This window comes from Podarcis filfolensis (genome assembly GCF_964270895.1).
Source record: "Podarcis filfolensis genome assembly, chromosome: 2".
Classification (NCBI taxonomy): domain Eukaryota; kingdom Metazoa; phylum Chordata; class Lepidosauria; order Squamata; family Lacertidae; genus Podarcis; species Podarcis filfolensis.
Genome location: NC_139605.1, coordinates 62,420,855 through 62,441,427, shown reverse-complemented (window position 1 = coordinate 62,441,427; position 20,573 = coordinate 62,420,855). Strand labels below are relative to the sequence as shown.

General features: G+C 43.0%; 1 protein-coding gene and 1 long non-coding RNA gene across 7 annotated transcripts in view; one reads left to right on the top strand and one right to left on the bottom strand.

Annotated features, from left to right (window-relative positions):
• The first annotated feature begins 362 nt into the window (after window positions 1–362).
• LOC310753426 overlaps window positions 363–20,573 on the top strand; it is a 42,252-nt gene continuing 22,041 nt past the window's right edge. The window contains exons 1-3 of one of the 3 annotated variants that reach the window (XR_014543345.1): window positions 363–5,100; window positions 6,200–6,277; window positions 11,367–11,433. This is a non-coding gene — a long non-coding RNA (uncharacterized lncRNA). Of the gene's footprint in view, window positions 5,101–6,199; window positions 6,278–7,497; window positions 8,612–11,366; window positions 11,434–20,573 lie in introns of those variants that run through there. The other 2 variants (XR_014543344.1, XR_014543346.1) reach the window with 2 other exon arrangements.
• Window positions 12,152–20,573, bottom strand: part of CAMK2A (calcium/calmodulin dependent protein kinase II alpha) — a gene marked incomplete at its 3' end in the record, with an annotated part of 116,656 nt that continues 108,234 nt past the window's right edge. For all 4 annotated transcript variants that reach the window (XR_014543340.1, XR_014543341.1, XM_083594667.1 and 1 more), the window contains one exon: window positions 12,152–18,553. Coding sequence is in view for 2 of the 4 variants with exons in the window: in XM_083594667.1 (XP_083450793.1) it covers window positions 18,550–18,553 (4 nt within the window). The remainder of the gene's footprint in view (window positions 18,554–20,573) is intronic.

The window sequence follows — 20,573 nt, the reverse complement described above, 5'->3', positions numbered from 1 at the left end:
TTATCTATTTACATGCTGATTTACAAACGTCAGGAGAGTGTCCATTTTGCCACATGTACATAAACAACATTCTATATCCAGCTGTACCAAACCACGTTCCATTTCTGGGTCATGTTTTTAATGCCAAGGTGCAAACATTTTGAATGACAGCAATAAAAAAGGAGGTTTTCCATATATATTGAATGTTTTCTCCTTGGCATCAACAATCTCTCTGTGTGTGTGTGTGTGTGTGTGTGTGCCCGTGCGCGTGTATAAAAAAGAGAATGTGTGCTATTCTTAATTATTTCACATTTATATTCTACTTGATTGTAATAACCTCAAAGTGTTTACAAAAAGATTTTACACACACACACACACACAGAGAGAGAGAGTTACTTTCCAGCTCCGCAAGGGAAATGCTTTTCAAAATGTCAAGGCTTCCCCTGGGGCAGCAATTCCATTTGTCATCAGCTCTACAGGAGAGCAACACTGGCAGTGCATAATGGACTGCAGCTGCAAGTTCATAATGTCGGCAGATTCCCACACCCTGTTGCTTTCCTTGCTTCCCAGCAAAAAAAAGAATGAGAGAGAGAGGAAAACATTAAATACCAGATTAAGATTTAGAAGACCAATCTTGGATGTAAATAACACTAAAGCCAAGTAAAGGGACTTCCTTTGGAGCCCCTGCTTTCTCAGCACATATCACACGGCACTATTTATTTCATTTACAATATGCCAGCCAATACCAATGTATTCTAGATAGCTTACAGTTGCAAATGGGGGGGGGGGAGCTGTTGCAGCACCCTGTAGCTATTCCCCCTCAGGTGTGCTGCTCATATCAGAAGGAGATATACCGTATGTAAAAAATACTCCAGTGACATCACTCATTGCTCCTGGTCATTCTGGCCCCACTGGCAAGAATGTTCTGCATGAGGGAATGTGGTCCCTCAGATTGAAAAAGACCCTGCAGCTCTAGATTGGAGTAGAACTGGGCAGAAGATCCAGGTTCAAATCCTCCTTCACCCATGAAACTCACAGAGTCTTGGTTTGCTGTGTGTTTTCAAGGCAGTGGGGGAGCAGGGTAGGGGGAGAGAAACTTAAGGGCCTTGAGGGGAAAGGTTTGTGTAAATATAATAAATAAAAACTATGCCCTGCGAGGTCTGTCCATCAATTCAAATGCTAGTCACTTCACATCAGCACTTGCTAAGCAAGCAGATAGTGGGACACTGAACTTCTTCTTGCTTGCTCATTCTAAGGTGACGTTTCCAGACAGTTCAAATTTTACCTCTTGGTGGAAGCCATAGTGGATGAGGCAACATCCACAGTATGTATTACTGTACTCTGCTCTTAACTAGCGCTGGGTGATATATCAGTGTATCATCCAAAACTGGTTTCAAGTCCCTATCATAACTGACTGGATCAATGTACAGTGTAGCAGGCTAAAAATAGAAACCCGGGGTGGGGCGGGGAGTCCTATGTAAGAATTCCCAGGACTTAATGACATTTTATTTTCAGATTAGTTCTCATTCTAGACATCTTGGCATAGGAAACTAGCCTCTTAAACCACAGGACAAGCTTTAATTTAAGAAAAGGTCTGAAATTATCTCTCCTATACCCTTTAAAAGGTGGCTCTTTTGGGGGGGGCTATTGAATTATTTTTATTTTTAATGTTTTATATTGTGATTTTTAAATGTAATGAAATGAAAATTACTGTTTGCTCTGCACTACGCTTTACAGAGCAACATGAATCAAACAGGCAGTCTAAATCACGGGTCACCAACATGGCACCCATGTGCCCAAAGAGGCCTGTCCTTTCTTATCCCTATGCTGAAGTTTGACTCAATGCAACACTACAACCGAATAGGCTGCACAGTGTGCTTGGTTGTGAGGTGTGTGTAATGACCACAGTTTGCAGAGGTACCCATGGGCCTAATTTTGTTTTGGCATCTCTTGATCTAAACCAATTGCTGCCTTTATACAACTTTCTTTAATGTTCTCAATGGAAAGCATTTCAGCCTCGAATCATCACTCTTCCAGTTCCACCACCATCCTTCCTTCCTGAAATGATTTCCCTCTCTCTTGTTGCCCGTGATGTTTGGAAGGACCTCCCAGCATACCTCCATGATGCCTCCTCTCCCATTCATTCATTCATTCATTCAACCTGGACAGCTCTAAAAGGTGATTAGATAATACTACCAGTGACTACTAGCCATGATGGCTATGGCCTACCTCCAGTATTAGAGGAGGCATGTCTCTGAATACCAGATGCTGAGGAGCACAAGTGGAAAGATCATCACTTGTTATCGGCACCTGGTTGACCACTATGAGAACAGGTTGCTGGGCTGACTATCCGTGGATGTGCCTTTTTAGGAAAAGGAGTCAATCCACTCAGAAGATGGGGTTAAACCTCTTTTGACAATAAGACCACACTGTCCACATAACAATACTTTCCATTCCATTTCAGAACTTCAGGTGGGGAAACTACATTGTTATAGCCTTATTTAACTAGAAAGGAATTGAGCAGGTTTCTTTGCTTTCTCAGTTCCAACACTCTTAATGCTGGAATCAGGCAATTGTTTCTGCAGCTTAAAAGTCAACTTCATACTAAGAAGAAGAGACTGCAGATGCCCTTCAGAGTTCTTGCACTACCAGTGCCTTCTGCAGAGCTTTGCAAGCTGCTAAGCTCCAAGTTAATCATTAGAAGAAGACCTATTATAAACCTAGCGTTTATGGAAAGTTTAGTTTATGATGGGGGATGGGAAGAAGGGGTTGCAATAAAGATTTATTACGACAATGAATGACTTGCTCTAACCTTGACACCGTTTACCCAAGGAGAGGCTGGTTTAATTGCCCAGATTGCCTTTGATTGGGTGAGAGTCGGGGAACCCAGGAACATACTGAATTCAGACAGAACAGGAAATAGGAAAACTATTGGTTTGTGCAAAGATAACTAATTAACAGGTAAGTTACTGGTTGGCTCTGAAAAAGATCACAGGCAAACTGTGCTGAATCCTGCCCTTTTACAACACAGTCCAGTGAGGCCATAGTGCAGCAGGAATGTAAGAACGTAAGAAGAGCTCCGTTGGATCAGGCCAAAGGCCCATCTAGTTCAGCATCCTGTTTGCACAGTGGGTAGCCAGATGGATAAGGGAAGCCTGCAAAGCGGTGTGGACCAAGGAGCTGCTCAAACTGTTGCATTCCTCAGTTCTGTTGTGCACAGGAAAAATGATGGCATGGAGACAGGTTTGCGTAAACCAGGCTGCACATGGAAGCAGCAAGCTGTCATTTCAGTTTCCAATGAGGGGAAAATGAAGCCACCGGCATAGAAATGTCTGACCATCCCCATGTGTTCAGTTTGCGTCTCCCTTGTCTTTCACCACATGAACCCATCCGTCCTTGTGCATCACGCACATAATGTGACAGTGCAGTGAGGATTACAGACGTATCCTGGAAAATGCTATGCCACGCCATGCCACCATATCAAAGTTTTCTTTTCCTGAACATCCCCAACCTCAATGCAAGAAAGGGAAGTCCTACATTTTACTAACACTAGGCAAATTGTTCTCACAGCATTAATTCATTTCAGGTCACCATTGTGACCTAAGATGTCAAGAGACCCACGTGCTGTTTCCTTCTTATGCAACACAAACAAGTGTTGTGTGAGGCTCCTCTTATATTTGGCTGGGCCAGGAGGCTGGAGGGCAGGGACCACCAGCCTCCATTGCTGGACCCCTGTGGTTCCTTAATGCAAAGGCACTTTTCACATGCAAATGATAGCAGGATCATAAACAGGCTGTAATGGTAGGCATGCTTACTTCATGGTTAACTCCATCAAATAAATAGGACTTATTTCAAAGAAAACGTGTTCAGGGTGGCAGTGTGAATATGAAATGTACCATTGCTGATCTTTTAGAAATCTAACTTGTGGGACAAAACTCCACCTCTCCCAGATTACATGTTGCTCCCCACACCCCATCCTCAATTATATTTTGCTGCAGATTCCATTGGTCCCATGTACAGGTAAAGGCACATGGCTAAGGCTATGTACACATTATCGGCTTAAAACACAGCAAGGTTGTTTTCCCCCACTGCACTTGAAGTCACACACTTGCATGTTGCTGTACACACCAGAGAGGGGTGGGATGTCTTCATTTCCTATTTGCGTCCCTTGCCACTGCAACTCCCAGAACTCCGAAGCATGAAGCAGTCATCTGCACATGTACAATGGTTGACTCAAATGTACGCCCTTCAGCTTAATGGTAGGGGACTGTGGCTTATGTTTCAAATCAGATGGAAGCTGGTTTAAGGGGAAATGCATCAAATAGCAGTATTTTTGAGGGAAATTCAGAATATATATGGACTGTAGCTAATGCCCTTCAAATACCAGTGGTGGGAGTGCACTGGAGCCAGAGTAAACAGAATGTGAGATGTATGAACCAGACCCTAGTGTGTGTGTCCCCGTCCCCCAAGAGCTGCTTTCTGAAGTTCACATGCAGAACCAAATCACAAAGCAGTGTGACAAGCCTTGCGGACAGGTGTTTTGAAAAAATCCCTATTCTGAGGGATGGGAGTTCTTCCTCATCAAATGGCAATTTGGGGATGAGGATGAGCATGGGGTAGGGGAAGGTGAGTTAAGACTGAGGTGAAAAATCTGTTGCCTTAGTACAGTAAGGGAGTTTTCCTCAGAAGCTGAATTCTCATGGGAATAAATCCAAGCTGTCCTGACTTGATCTAACACTTCCTCTTGCTCCTAGAAAAGATGTTCATAAACCATTTACAGAGCTTGGCGCCTATGTCAAATAAATTCATCCAAACATCTTATGTCACTGCTATGCTGCAGAGAGAGGGTGGAGAAGCAACAGTACACACTCCCATGCTCTGTTTATGGTTGCTGTTACCTGACTGTGACTATGGTAATTGTTCCATGGGGGGTGGGGAACCCCAGGTCATCAACAGATACACACAGTAGATCAGTAGAGCAACCCTCTTCAACGGGGGGTGGGGCGGGGGGGAGCTACACAGAGGTCTAGTACAAACACAAAGAGTCATAATTTACATGGGGAAAGTCATTTGGCAAAAAGGCAAGAAGAGAGAACAGAGCATCACGTCCAATGTACATATGTAAGTTAATGTGACTTCCTTCATGCTCAGGTCTGTGCAGATTGTACAGTCAGTCCAGCACACCCAGGTTGGGTAAGGCTGATAAAAGAGGTCACACTGACCACCCTGCAGCAGCAAGTATGGCCACCTTTGTCTATGCATAACTAAAACATGTGTGACCAAAGGTCTTCTAAGACTCCAGCTCCAGCCTAGTGCCAGGACTATCAACACAGAAGGTTCATAGTACCAGAACTTAACCTATTCAACCAAGCTTGCTGTATGTCACAAGCAGAAAACAGGAATGTTGCACAAATATATCTATATGTAACTATAACTCAGATTAAGCAAGATGTGGTACAAATGTCATAACCAGTCCAATCCTCCTCACCCTGCATGGAGCCCAGAAGACTTGTGGGAAATACAGATTAAGTGCAGAAGACAGGTACAAGATGCAGGGCCTTTTCTGTTGTGGCTCCCAAGTTATAGAACTTCCTCCACAACTGCATGTAAAAAACCCATTTATTTCAGACTACTTTTTTCTTTAATGAGGTCTCTTAATGCTGGAGGTTTTAAATTAATGTTTTAGTATTACTAATTTATTGGATTCTGTGCTGCTCAGTTGATTCATCCATCCCACCAAATCTTGCATTTACCAGTGCCATTCATTAATAAGGCAAAAAGAAATGTAAGGTCACTATTAGAATGCAGGGAAGCAACGTAGGTTTCTTGACAATGTTTTCAAGGGACTGACTAGCTAGCAACCAAACAAAGAAAACTCTTCTGGGAACTATTGCTGTAAATTAAAAAGAAGCAATTTATTATTTCTGTCAGCACTGTTTTGGTTAGGGTGGATTTTACTGTAGTGTTTACAGCAGAATGATGTACATGTTTGTTTGAATTACAGTATTTTGCTAGATTATAATGATTGTGTTCATTTATAATATATAGTTTATAGGGAATAGCTACTTCATTTTGAAGGAGGTGAAGACCTGGTGGGGTTGTTTAAAAATCAGCAAAATAGCTTTGCTTGTATAGTCAAATTGAAACTCTCCTTATCTATATTACTCAGTAGAATATCGCAATGGGAAGCCAGCCTCAGAAATTCAAATTTCCATTCTAGCTTTCAGTTGCATGTAGGCATTCTGCTACCATTGACACTAGAACCCTCTCACAGCTCATGAAGATTATCAAGACTACAGTGAGTACCCAAGAAATCTGATGTGCAATATATTTTCCTATACATGTTCCACGGGACGCGGGTGGCGCTGTGGTCTAAACCACTGAGCCTAGGGCTTGCTGATTAGGTCGGCGGTTTGAATCCCCGCAACGGGGTGAGCTTCAGTTACTCGGTCCCAGCTCCTGCCAACCTAGCAGTTTGAAAGCACATCAAAGTGCAAGTAGATAAATAGGTACTGCTCTGGCGGGAAGGTAAATGGCGTTTCCGTGCGCTGCTCTGGTTTTGCCAGAAGCGGCTTAGTCATGCTGGCCACATGACCCAGAAAAAACTGTCTGCGGACAAACGGCGGCTCCCTCGGCCAGTAAAGCGAGATGAGCGCCGCAACCCCAGAGTTGTTCGCGACTGGACTTAACTGTCAGGGGTCCTTTACCTTTACCTTTTTATACATGTTCCACTATTCAGGGATGCCAACCTTTTTGAGCTCTTGAGCACATTTTCAAACTGGAGGTCTTAAGTAATGCCCTACTGTAGGTGTGGGGAATCTTTGACTCTACAGATGTTGCTGAAATGTAACTCCCAATATCGCCACTCACTGGCCATGCTTTTTGGGGCTGGAAGTTGTGGTTCAACATCATCTGGAGGGCCAAATCTTCCCCCCACACCTGCCCTACTGGATCATGCCAAAGGCTCATCTAGACTGCAGCCTTAGAGACTTCGTGGGGCATCATAAATTGTAAAGCTCACATAATATCCTTTGTATAAGTATTCATAAGTTGCTGACCGGCCACGGCAAGGTGTTAATGGGTTTTGTCTCCAGAGAGCTGGAATGAAGGCACTATTAGGATTTGTAGTAATAGTGGGAAAATGTGGGGGGAAACCTGCATATGATGTACACTGGGGTCACAATACCAAAGTGAGCAAGGAGTGGATTTGTGGGAAGGTGGAAGGGAAGAAGACTGAAAACTAAAAGCAGGTTAAATGCATAACAAGTCTTGATTGCAGCAAAATGAAATGTAAGTGGCAAAGAAAGAAATTAGTTGGTGGGCTTTGGGCAATGCCTTATTAAAGGAATTTTCACTGGCGGGGAACAAATTCCAAACAGCTTTTTTAACTATATAATATGGCACTTTAAAATCTTCATAAAAATACATATCACATAAACAAAATGAAGACTATAATAAATGTATTTTAACATTAAATGTGACAAAAATAAATTTGGCACTTACATTTCAGAGTGATCTTCTCTGACTGTTACTCCAGTATAGAGCAGTTTCATTCTTTGAGAACTTCTTGCTTCCGCTGTATCACCACAGTTTATGGGCAATACGCACATCCCCAGGCCACCACTTTCAATTATTGGATTTTTTTTATTTTAAAAATCCGCACATCAAGCCTCACGCCTTGATAATAACTGAGTCCATTTTGATTGGCTGCCTCTTTTGTACAGCAACGCTGGTTAGATTTTGTCAAATCCTTCTGTAATTCAACTTCTTGTGAAGGGGGGAGTGATTTGCCCTCATTTTTAGGCAGTATTCTGTATTGTTTTCATGCACCTCACCTGAGACTCAGGCTGCTCAGCTGCAGGCTGCCATTTAGGCCTTCCTGTCTCTCACACAGAGGAAGAGTGCAGGGAAGTGCTTGCTTGTGCTCTGATTGGCTCTCCAGTAAAATCTTCCTCTTGGCCTTTAGGGCTGCCTGTTTATTAAGATAGGGCAAGATATTTTGTTTGCAGGCCAGCGGGAAATTACTTACATACATACAGGATCTCTCTACAATCATGTAAACTAGGAAAAGGGGGTGCTTGGCAAGGGATGCACCGGATTCCCAAAGTAGATGAAAGCAAGTTAACTCTCTTCACAGTGACCTCAAAAGTACTCTCTCATTTATTATGTATTTAGCAAGGCAGAGTGAGATTCTCTTCTTTCATTCCCTCTTAGCACTATGAACAATACAAAAGGCCTGAGTATGGGGAATTTTCCCAGACTCTTTTCTGTCTACTTCCAGTTCTAAGAAAAGAAAATTATTGAAGTGGGCGTGTAAATACCTCCTCAAGTTTTCCTCACATTTAACATTCAAGCTTGCATCCCCGCCCCCCCGCCCCCCCCGCCCGCCCAGGCAGCCCTGTCATGTCCATCAGCATTCACAGCTCCCAGCTGGGCCTTTAGAGAGGCTTTCAATGAACTTTCTTGTCATGTTCCCTGTCTGGGGAATCTGAAGAAGACATTTTGGAGGGGTCAGAGCAAAAAGAGCACCAGAAGGGGAGAGTTGGAGTTTCCTGAGAAGGGACACAGCATTGGCCAGAGGAGCCCATGTCTTCATACTGAATAAAGAAACTTGGTGAACACAAAAATGCACGTGAGGAGAATTCCTTCACTTTTTTAGATGTTCTATTAAAAAAAAGCTTTGGCTTTTGGGTTCAGCTGCTCCCAAGGTCTGGAACAGCAGGCCTTGACTTCCTGAGGGATTGGCCTCATTGTGAGGCTTCCAAGAGAGCTCACCAAGCCATTAACTCTCTGGGATGAGGCTTTTAAAAATGAAACTTCCATGCCCAAAGGCAGCTACTCATGAATTATTCCCCTCAGCAAAAAGGGTGACCCTAGACCCTAGACCAGTGGACCCATTAATTAGCAATCCAATATTTATTTGCAATGCAGCAACAGGCTGTATACATACAGTTAAGGCTGCAGGACTGGGGGAAGCTAGGGGCCAAAATATCCCTTTCTATTCAATGTGTTCTATTATGTGCAGAAAGGACTCTTTCCAGTCAGGCAAATATGCTCTCTCCCAAGATCCAGTCACTCACCCAATGCAATATTAGGATTCATATACACAGTTTAAAAACTCTCCCACATACACACACGGTGTAGGAACAGTTAATGTATTAAATTTTATTTACTGTACACTCTTTGAATCCTCAAGTGTAATCGCCCATCTCATTAAAAAAAAAACCCACCCCCATCTCCCTACATGATTATGGCCTTTCTCCTTTGATGCTAGCTTTCCACAGACAGGAATTTTAGGAGGGGGAACTCCATCATACAAAACAAAATAATCCCAAGAAACCTGTGCTGTGCCTCATGTTCCACCCAGAGTTCCTATTACTACAACTGCACAAACTTCCTCACAGTGAGCTGCTGACATCTTGTGGGCAGATATAGTGTTGCACACTTAACCTGCCACAGGTCAAACTTAAATCCTTTAAAAGTGAAGGTGAGCAAGGACAGGTTGAAAAGTCTCTTCTTCACTCTCCTTCCTTTACAAAGCTTCTTCTTCTTCTCAGCCATCTTGGTTTTGGTCTGAGAGCTACGTAGAAATTAAGTAACTCTCCTATTTTATTTTAGTTTTTCAGGCACATATATTCTTAGATGCAGTTGGGTTGCTTTTCCTCATTCTTGTATGACTCAGAGGTCCTTGATTTACACAATATTCATTCATTCAATTTCATCTAGATTTAATTTGTAACCAGATATCCAAGTAAAAACATCCTTGTCATTTAGCACCTCCTAATGAGGTTAGATTTTATTGATGCAAATAAATAATATACAGGCTAATTTTAATCCCGATTTCTATATATTTTATATATTCTACAGTTGCATAATATTTTAACAAGGAGTTCTATAAGCATAGTGAACTGCAGTAGATATGGGAAGAGGATATAGGAACTATAAAGATATGGGTATCCTTATCTAAAACCCCTCTAAAAACAAAAACCACTCATGAAATTATTTCATCCATGTTACAGTCTTGTTCCTTGACAATTATGCAGTAACGACATCCAATTAATGGAGGTTTTCTGTTAAATATATTTCCACCTGACTGCTTTTAAGACCTTCCTGTTCACCTTACAAAATGCCTTTTGGACATTTAGGCAGTACGTTTCTGAAGGCTTAACTCGGTCCTTATCCAGAGTCATGCTTGTAACAGTGGGCTTGTACATGCACTGCTATGCTCACATATCTGATGGATGATGTCAACTCTGCCCAGCAGGCCAGGGGGGAACAGATTCAGCAGTCATCATGAGCTGTGCAATTGAATGGTAATTACAACTACTTTATGAAAAGTAGTTCAAAATGACATATAGTTGTACCTTGGAAGTCGAACGGAATCCGTTCCAGAAGTCCGTTCGACTTCCAAAACGTTCAGAAACCAAAGCGTAGCTTATTCTGATTCGATGCCAGAAGCTCCTGCAGCCAATCAGAAACCGCAGAAGCCCCGTCAGACATTCGGGTTCCAAAGAACGTTCGAAAACCGAAACACTCACTTCCAGGTTTGTAGTGTCCAGGAGCCAAAACGTCCAAGTACCAAGGCGTTCAGGATCCAAGGTATGACTGTATTTTAAAACTATTTTTGTTTGTCACTACTAGGAGGGGGGGGGACCTGTTATATAAATAACTGATCATTTACTATCATAATGAAAATTTTGTATAAATCTCAAGGGCCCTTCCAGGCTGGTGTTTTTTGGCAGGTGTACCCTGCAACCTGTCACTGACACAACATTAGCGGTGATTTTTTATTGAACCATCCTCACATCATTTCACTTTGCTAGTTGTTCTGCAATGTGAACAACACTGCATTATTGCCCTTGGGAGAGACACTCTTGCATTGTGGCACAATGAATACAAAAAGCCCTCAGACATTTGTGGTATGAATGTTACAGTATTTTTCCAGGAAACTACAGGACACACAGTGACAGGAAACAAAGCAACATGTTTGTCGTGAAAGAAGATAGAAAACGGTTTCGAGTATAACTGCACCAACACCATCGGCACAAATAATCACGAATGCACAGTAAACAAGATGTCTGGATGGGCCCAAGGGAATACAAAAGGAAACACTAAGAAGAATGCAGGCATGCCTGCAATTACCAGCAGAGGGTGTGGCAACCCTTCTATACTTCCCACTAGGGCCTTGCTCAGTTTGTAGCATTTTTAAAGGCTATGGTATTGATTCTGGCACAGGGATGGGAAACCTGTGCCCCTCCATAGGTTGCTGCTTACAGGCTGTGCTGGCTAATGCCCATTGAGACTGGTAGCGCAGAAGGCAGGGAGACCCACAGGAGGCAGAGCCAAGGATAGGCCATTCTAATTTTGTCTCCATCCTCCTTTCTCAGATCTGCAAGGGACAACACTGAGGCTAAGGAAGAGGCTGATGAGGCAGTGTCACCCCTTGGAATGAATGTAAGTAAGAAGTCAGGTAGGGCCCCATTCACACTACTGGACCAGCCTCCATTGCTCCCTTTTCTTAAAGGGTCCCTATCAGATTCCTGTCAGTAGGGCTTTCAGTGTGGAATGAAGAAAGACACGGCCAGCAGCTCAGTCTTGATCAAATAGTGATGAATATTGCATTTTAAATTTTTGTTTTAATGTTGTGGCTTTTAGATTTTGTTAGCCACCCCGTGCTCTGTGTGAGAAAGGGGAGGGTATAAGACAGTAGTTGTAGCAGCAGCAGCAGAGGTGTTGTAGTTTTGCTTTTATTTTTATTATTCCCTCCTCAGAAGTGTGAGAGGGCAAGCTAGATCTCTGTGTGGAAAGAAAACAAGTGACAGAATTTTAGCGGACACCCAACTTGTGTATATTTTAAAGGAATAAGCCTCCAAGGGACCTCCTAACAATAAACCTCCAGAGGTTTCTAAACCACCACCCCTCTTTCCACCCAAGTATATCAAGAAGCATAATCACAATTGAAGGAAACATCCCAAGCAGGAAAAAGCACCTGAGGAGTAGAAGACAGGCCCTAAATCACCAAAGAGGAAGAGAACTTTCAGTCCTCCTTTCTGCTCTGCCCCTGAGTGTTGTATTCCAGATACGATACCCCTTCAAGACAGAAGCATCACAATGAAATAGAAAGTAAAACAGAGTCTGGGAGTCATTTAGTGACAATCAGCATTTTCCATACTCAAGAGTTTGTAGCTATTTTATTGCACTTGAAACACCAAGAATAAAACTGACAATCCCCATCTCCCCCACCCCAAAAATATAGCATAAATTTTTAGCAGTGATCATTTTGTTCACAGCCACAGCTTCAAAAAACTGGAACAATGAATCCAACACAGTCACACCGCTTTACAGGTCTGATTCACTTACAAAAGATACTGAAGGATTTTGGACTATTCCAGTCACATCAAGTTAACAAACATGAGAGGGACGCTCTGACTCTTTTGTTTGTTTACATTACAAAGCTGCTTTTTTTTTTCTTCCCTTCTTTTTTGTGATTTTTTTTTTTTTGCATTCATGTGAAATAAATATTTCCATAGAGATTTCATATATTTATATGCATATATATTTATATCTTTATATATATCTTTTTATATACATTTATACTTTCTTCTCAAACCACTCTTCCAGCTTCTCCCCCCAAGTGTTACAAAAGCCAAAAAATTGTGCAACAGTTAGAAAAAAAACAAAAATACCAAACTTTGCCTTCTCGCGGATTTTCCATTACCTAAAAGGGGCAGGGAGCAGGACAAAAAGTGGCTGATTTGCAGCCATGCAAGAACTAAGGAGGAGGACGGGAAGCCATCCTAACCAAAAGGAGAACATGTGGCATAACCGAAGGAGAAATGACAACTGGTATTCTCAGGTAGGAAGCAAAGTCTGAGCATATAAAGCTTTGCTCCAGGTTCCATCTATCTGGAGTATATTTGAATATATTTATTTTTTCGTTCCACCAGCAGTGGTAGCTGTAATGTACAGTGGAAAGGGTTTCCTAGGAATCATTCTGTCACACATAGGAACCTAGGAAGCTGCCTCTTACTGAGTCAGGTCCTTGCTCCATCTAACTTCACTTATACTGACTGCCAGCTGCTCTCCAGGGTTCCATGCAGGAACCATTCCAAGCCCTACCTGGAAATGCTGGGGATCAAACCTGAGAACTCCTGCAGGCAAAGCAGATGCTCTGCTACTAAGCCGCAGTCCTTCCCTACTGCTAACTTCATCTCTAGCTGGAAATTAATTTCTGGGATCAGTTGTGAAGTAGGTAAGATGACTAGACTTCAACAAGGAGCAGGCTAACTTTGCAGTTGTTTTCACATCAGTGGTAGAATGCTAGATGAGGTAGCCCAGTTTCCCCCCACCTTGTCCAATTCAATAGGCATAAACTGTCCCTGATACAGGTATATCCCGATTCATCTTGAAAGTAATGAAATAGGGAGATTACTCCTGTGCAGCTGTAGAAAATGCCAATAAATGCAGCACACCTTAATCCTGGTTCTAGATTGTTATGAGGAGTAATGCCCAAGCCAGGTATCCTCTTGTTGCTGCTAGTTAGATTTTATTTTAGATTAGTTTGTCCCTCCTTATCCCTCTCCTTCCTGGTTATTGTGCCTTTTATTGCTCTTCACTGCTTTCCTATACATCCATGGTTTCTTTCTGTTCAAGACCGTAGACAAGGGATATGTTTATTTTATAAAATAAGCACAAATATAGATGTGCAGCCCTTCATGCACCAAGAACTTTGATGTGGGATGCAAAAGGGGGTGAGGAATTGAAATATTTTTGTGGGGTTGTGTAGAAGCTGAGGTTGTGCTGTGGAAAAGCCCCACTATTCCACTTCCACAAAGGGTATCAGGTGGTGTTTGTGAGGTTTCTACGGGGAATGGGTTGAAATGCACGAAAGCTTGTAGTTGTGGTTAAAAAGGCAGGGCTACGCTAATGCAAGAGGAGGTCCAGGGCAATGCTCTGGATAAGGGAAAGAGCAAGGTGTTTGAATAAACATTAGCAAAGGGCATTGTGGTGGGAAAGGTTAGCATGGGTACCAGCAAAACCCAGTGTCACATTACTGGGACAGATTGTAAGATAAAAGTGTGAGCCATTTGCAGCACTTCCTCCCCAGGACAAACCGTGACAAAATAGGCCTGTCCAGGCACAATTTTAGGATTTTTAACTGGTGTTTTCTCTTGGATCATATCACTAGGCTGTCACTGAACATTTGACTTGGCTGATAATGACAGTGATGGTGATGAATAGTCAAAGCACATTTTCCAACAGCATCCCTTCTTGTTGGACTCCATAAAGCTCATATGGAGCCATGATCTTGTTCTGTGCTCAAACAGATGCTGCTAACAGCCTACCGCATACTAGAGAGGAAATTCCAATTACATTTGTACCTTTCACCATCTGAAATCTGCCTCACTGCCTAAAACCGAGGGGCAAACTGCACATTGTCTTGCAGGGGGTTGGAATAGGTGACCCTCGAGGTCCTTTCCAACTCTATGTTCTCTGATTCTGTGTTACATTACACACAAATGCACGCAGTGAAGCCCTGCTGTTTATAATGAAAAGTAGCTTCAAGAGTCTACAGTTTTGAGTGTTGTACTAAGAGGAGGAATGGAATGCTTAACCCATGCCCTGCCAGGGGTTTTGTTGGGTTCCACCCACCAACACTACACACAAAACTGTTTCACCTCTGTGGGAATTCCAGGAGCGTTTACCCTCCTAAAGCACTTCAACCCTATTGTGGGGAGGTGGGGTGGCTTTGGGGCAGAAAGATGGAAAGCATTCCTTTCCCTTTACCATGCCTTCAAAATCCCAGCCCCTTGATGCTGCTTGTGGGTTTGCTACATGCATTTCTGTGGAACATGTACTGCCTTACTGGCATCTGTAGCCTATGGAAGAGGTACCCAGGCTATGTGCTCCAGAAGTGATTAGGATCCATAGGCCTTTATTGCGGAAGCCAGGAAAGGTGAACTGGTTTGTCTCTAGGTATTATGCCACTGATACGGAAGAGTAAAGGTGGGGTTTGGGGAGGTACAGACAATGGATCAAAATCTGGGTACAATTGCTTTCACGGTCAAAACAGGGTTTCAGAAATGCCAGTGGCAATCAGGGCAAATAATACATGAGAGGGCCTTGAAAAGAACTTCATGGTAGGAGGCCCCTCCTTAAAGTGCAGGTGCTTAATCAGATGTTTTGGGCAAAATTGTAATGGGATGGATTAGATGCCTTGTCACCTGTCAGGTTCCCCTCTTTATTGGAAGACTTGAGAGAAGTCAGGCTCTGCTAGGACACACTCCCCCTTCTCTTTGAAATGTCGAGGTTTATGTTTGGAAAGGATGCCAGAAATTACGAAATATAAATTCAATGCAGGAAATAGTATTTATGTTGCCCAAAGAAACACAGTCAAGGCAGCTAATGCGTGACAGAATGTGTGCTTGGGAAACAGGAAGGAAGGGCCTCCTCATTCCTGAAGTACTCATCATAATACACTGGAAGCAAAAGCCCGGTGCAATGGGTACAGCCCAGACAAGCCAGGCTATCAAGGTTTATCAGATTCATCACCTGAGCAGAGGTTTTCACAGAGAAATGGGTCAAAAGTAGTTCAGTGGTCAGGAAATTTCAGTGCTGCTCAACTCAACAGGAGAGAACTTCGTTGAAGTCCAGTGTAAGATCAAGACATGTGAACACTGGCAGCTGAAAAATTAGGCCTGTAGTTATAGATATGTAAAGATGAGCTGCCATGTATGTTTTAAATGCTACTAGTAGGTGAGGATAATTAAACAAAAATGAAACAAATTGACTGAAATCCAAGTAATTTGAGTGGGGAAATGCAAACAGGTCCTCAGGTCTATATTTTTATGGCAAGCCCCCCTGATATGAAAGCCCTTCTCACCTCAGTATATTTTTTTTGTATTCAGTTGAGCATCAAAAAAATTCCAATGATTCAATCATGTTATACTTTTTCTGTTAGAAATTGGAAAATGGTACACTGACAGCCCCTTCTGAGTAAAAAGCAAACTCCTGTTTAGGCAAATCAGATCCTGTCAAACGGCCCTCCTTTCCCCTTAGTCACTTTCCCCCCTCATCTCCAATGGGAAGTTATTCTTGCACTTTGCAAAACTTGGCTTCATACTGACAGATGTCCACCCTGCCTTACAAGATGGAAAGCTAAGCACTTCAAACCACGGAAAAGGCAAAATTACACCATTCAAAATTTACACAGAGAGTTTCCCCCACTGTTGTTGTTGCTATTGTTGTGTTGTTGTTACTGTCCCCAAACAAGCATGTTTGTTTGCTTTGAAGTACACGTAGCTGTCTATAAAGTTAAATGTCATGCAAATGAAGAAAGTGCCATTTATAAGTTCCCTTGGTAGTAGAAGTGCACGGTAGTTAATCTCACATCAAAGAGTAAAGACTTGTAAAGTTTCAAAAAAATAAAAGATAACAAGAAACGGAAAGACTGCCAAAAAATTAACAACCATCACACTTCCCATACCTGTACTAGAAGGCAAGAAGGTGATGCCAAAAATAGAAGATCTTTCAGCCCCTCCATATGCCATCAAAACAACAATGCTGTCAGGGACATTCTGGCTTGTGAAGAACCCATTCCTGCATTCCTTGAAGATGACTCCAGTGTTTTTAAAAGCAGATGCTGTCTTTTGACCCCAGTTTGGAAGTTTCCTCAGTCTCTCCATTGGGTTCCTTTCATTAGGATGTGCGATTCTGATTGCCAAACCTTTCTCATGGCATATAGAGAGTACACGACCACAAGGAGTCCTATTATGGCGTAAAGCACTCTGAGATTTGCCAGAAGCCCACATCAGAAATCCTGCCCACATGTCCAGCTTATTGTGCCCTTTTGCACTTTCAAGAACAATTTGCCACAAAGTCAACTCCAAATGTAAACAATAACATATTAAGCCCCACCCACCCCATCCCAACTTCATTAAAAATCAGCCACAAACCCAAACAATTGATATTTCTAGGTATTACATAAAGATCCATTTTAGCAAATACTCAAAATCCATTTACGAAATAACACGGAAGGGTTTTGTTTGTTTGTTTTTCATATAAAAAGGCATGCGCTCAAAGTACAAGAGATAGCGAAAGGTTTCATTTTGTTTGTTGAAAGCATAATCAAAACGCCTCAAAGTGTCATTAGTAAAGCTTGCATTCTCTGTCTTTGCTGGAAAGTGTTGGCCTCTATTTTTATGTCAAATTGAAGGGGCAGTTCTGTTTCCATAGTGCCCGCATCTTCAATGCTGTCAAATTGCCTGAAGTGTGTATGTGGGAAATTGTGGAACTAAAAAGGTTCAGCCTCCCCTCTTCCTCTTAATGGTGAATATAAGTCTTGAAGGGACAGAGGGAAAAAGCATGACTCAAAATCCTGCCAGAAAGGAGCAAAAGGCCAGTTCAAAGAAAACTGAATTCTAAACAAAATGAAACATCTAGGAGATCCTTACTAAGCTGAATAAAGGAAGTTCCTATGGTGTGCTGGATAGTGGCAGAAACTGCCTCAACTATATCACTGCATTACAAATAAGGTGAAAAATACCCTGCTGCCATGCTGAATTTCTAACCTATCATTTCATTTATTTATGTGCTCTTAGACACATTATAATGCCAATATAGTGTTAACAGTTTCATTTCATGCACATTCTGAAAAGAGAAAGGAATTGTCATGAACCTCAATTGGTCCAGGCACACAAAAAGGTACGTTCTCTGGGAAGAGAAATGGATTTTGCATTTTATGCGCCATAAAGCCATATTCATGCCAGCAGAATTTTACTAGGCTTTAATGAATATAGGCTGATACTTGTAAGATTTTAACTTCACACAGAACAGAAGATATAGATATGAGTGACCGTGGCGCAGTGTGAACTGCTCCGGTTTTAGATAATGAATGGTGGCATAGAAATATTTTAAAATAAATAAAATGACTGAGGTCATGATCAAGCAAGAATCTTGCGTTGCATGTATGCTTATCGATCTGGAATTTAGGTAATGCAGGGCAGTATAAAAGTATTTTTGATTTTGGCTGAGATCATAATCGAGCAAGAACTTTGCATTGTGTGGATGGGCATCAATCTGCCATTGCAAGGAGGTGGCTTCTGATTCTGCACTGGAACATGCTCCCCTTTCTCTCAGGCCCCTTAAGACTTAGTGGAAAACAGCAAAGAGACCAAAATAAACCATGTCCTTGTGAGGAACACAGTTAATTTTAAGTACTGAACCAGGGTGGTTCCATGAGCTCTGTGGGCAGTAGTGGCCGAAGGCTACCCCCCACATTGGGTTTCTCCTGTTAACCAAAGATAAGCTTTTTCATGCAATAGGGTGTCTTGCCCTGTTCTACTACAATGGCACAAAGTGGCAAAACGCAGAGCGTGTGAAACAGAAGGAGAAAAAGTCTATTAAATTCTTGGTTTATTTTGGTGAGGAGCTCTGTGTGTGAAAGGAATTCCAGCAAGAACCAAGGAGGAGAGTCAGCAGCAGCAGCAGCCAAGTTCCCTAGGTAAAGGATAGCAGGGATCTTCCCTTTGTAGTGAGGCAGTGAGAAACCTGGCCTGAGGGGCTGATGCTTCAGCTGAAAAACACAAAAGGAAACGGCTTTTTACTCCACCAAAATGGTGACCTTCCCATCTGGTTCTCCCCCCAACCCTAGCCACCCCCACCCCAAATCATTACTCTTTTCTATTTGTGAAGTCTTGTCCTCCAGCTGGCATCCATCTCTCAAGCTTTGTGGCAGGGCAGGGGTGAAGGAGTGAAGAGCACGAGAGGACAAGAGATGTCCAGGAGAATGTAAAACATTCGGTCACACCCACACCGTACACTGAAAGCGTTCTTTGGTGTCACGGCTTTGCCCCAGAGAATCTTGGGAACTGTCATTCATTAAGGGTGTTGAGAGTTGGGTAGGAGACCCCTCACAGAGCTACAGTGCCCACCACCCTTAACTAACTACAGTTCCCAGGATCCTTTGGGGGAAGACATGCCTGTTAAAGTGGTATAGGAGTGCTTTCAATGTGTGGGGTGGATGTGACTCATGTTGAGGGGGCCCACCTTCTTTCCGCAACTACCACCACTAGACTACTTTTGAAAAGCCTTGCCCTTAAAAGAGAGCAGCAGCAGCAGGAGGAGAATAAGAGAAGAGCTGGGTGAGGGCTGCACCATCCGGTAGCCGCTTGCACCCCAAACTACTAAGTGCCACCATCTCTCAAGGGGAGAACAGAGCATTCAGGGAACCCAAATGAAAAGAACAGGCAGGAGCAATGCACCTAGCCTCAGACAAGCATAAGAAGCAGTATGCCTCTTTGGTGCTGCTGAGACATAACTCTTGCACTGCGAGCTGGACGGGGAATTAAAATAGCGGTTCTGTGTAGCACAGATCTTCCCCATTAGCATCCTGCAATGCCTATACACATGATGAAGGAGGAACAGGGCATGGCAGCTATTGAAAAAAATGGGGGAGGGGAATTAATTTTGTTTTAAAATACTGGCTTCCTCCACCCCTTTATGAATGTACATTCACTCTAGAGCACCAGTTAACTTTTTTTCTTAAATCCCCACATGCCACAAGGCATCTCTGAGAAGCAGGGGACAGAGGAAGGATTAGGCTTGCATTGCCTGACATACCATTTTAGGTGCTTTTAAAAAATGGTCCTTCCTTGTTATACTGAAGTGCAAGTGCAGCAAGGCATTTTCATTAGAATTCCAAGCTCTACAGCTGAGAGAAACCAGAAAATGATGGGAGGGAATCCCCTTGCTTTCACTGAGCCCCAGAGAGGCTTGTAAAATAGTGAGCAGTCTCCCTAACCCTCTCTGGCTTGAAACTGTAAGGAGCATCACAATGTCATTGTGGTTCCCTACCCCAAATTTGTTCATGCATCTACTGCTGTACATGCAGCAGTGCAATAAGGAAGTGTCAAAAATAATTTTTTATCCCTAAAAGTCTAACAGTGGCTGCACATGGGCAGAAGTGAAAGCCAGTTTAATCAATAAAGGTAAAGGTACCCCTGCCCATACGGGCCAGTCATGACCGACTCTAGGGTTGTGCGCTCATCTCACTTAAGAGGCCGGGAGCCGGCGCCGCCTGAAGACACTTCCGGGTCACGTGGCCAGTGTGACAAAGCTGCACTGGTGAGCCAGCACCAGTGCCGCACATGGAAATGCCGTTTACCTTCCCGCTATAAAGCGGTACCTATTTATCTACTTGCACTTAGGGGTGCTTTCGAACTGCTAGGTGGGCAGGAGCTGGGACCGAACGACGGGAGCTCACCCCGCCGCGGGGATTCGAACCGCCAACCTTACGATCAGCAAGTCCTAGGCACTGAGGTTTTACCCACAGTGCCACCCGCGTCCCGGTTTAATCAATAGCTCTCTGCATAACCATGCTGAACAAGCTAGTGGGTCGTCGTCCCCCCCCCCCCCGTTCAGCTGGAAAAATTGCCAAAAATTAGATATGGGATGGGGGATATGGCAAGGTGACACAGAAAACACCAGAATGCAACCATCTGACAAAAATGTCATCTGGATTCTCTATGGTACCTAAATGAGGGAAGGATGGCAATTCTTCAGAAAACAGTTAGTGTGGAGGCAAACAGGAAAAG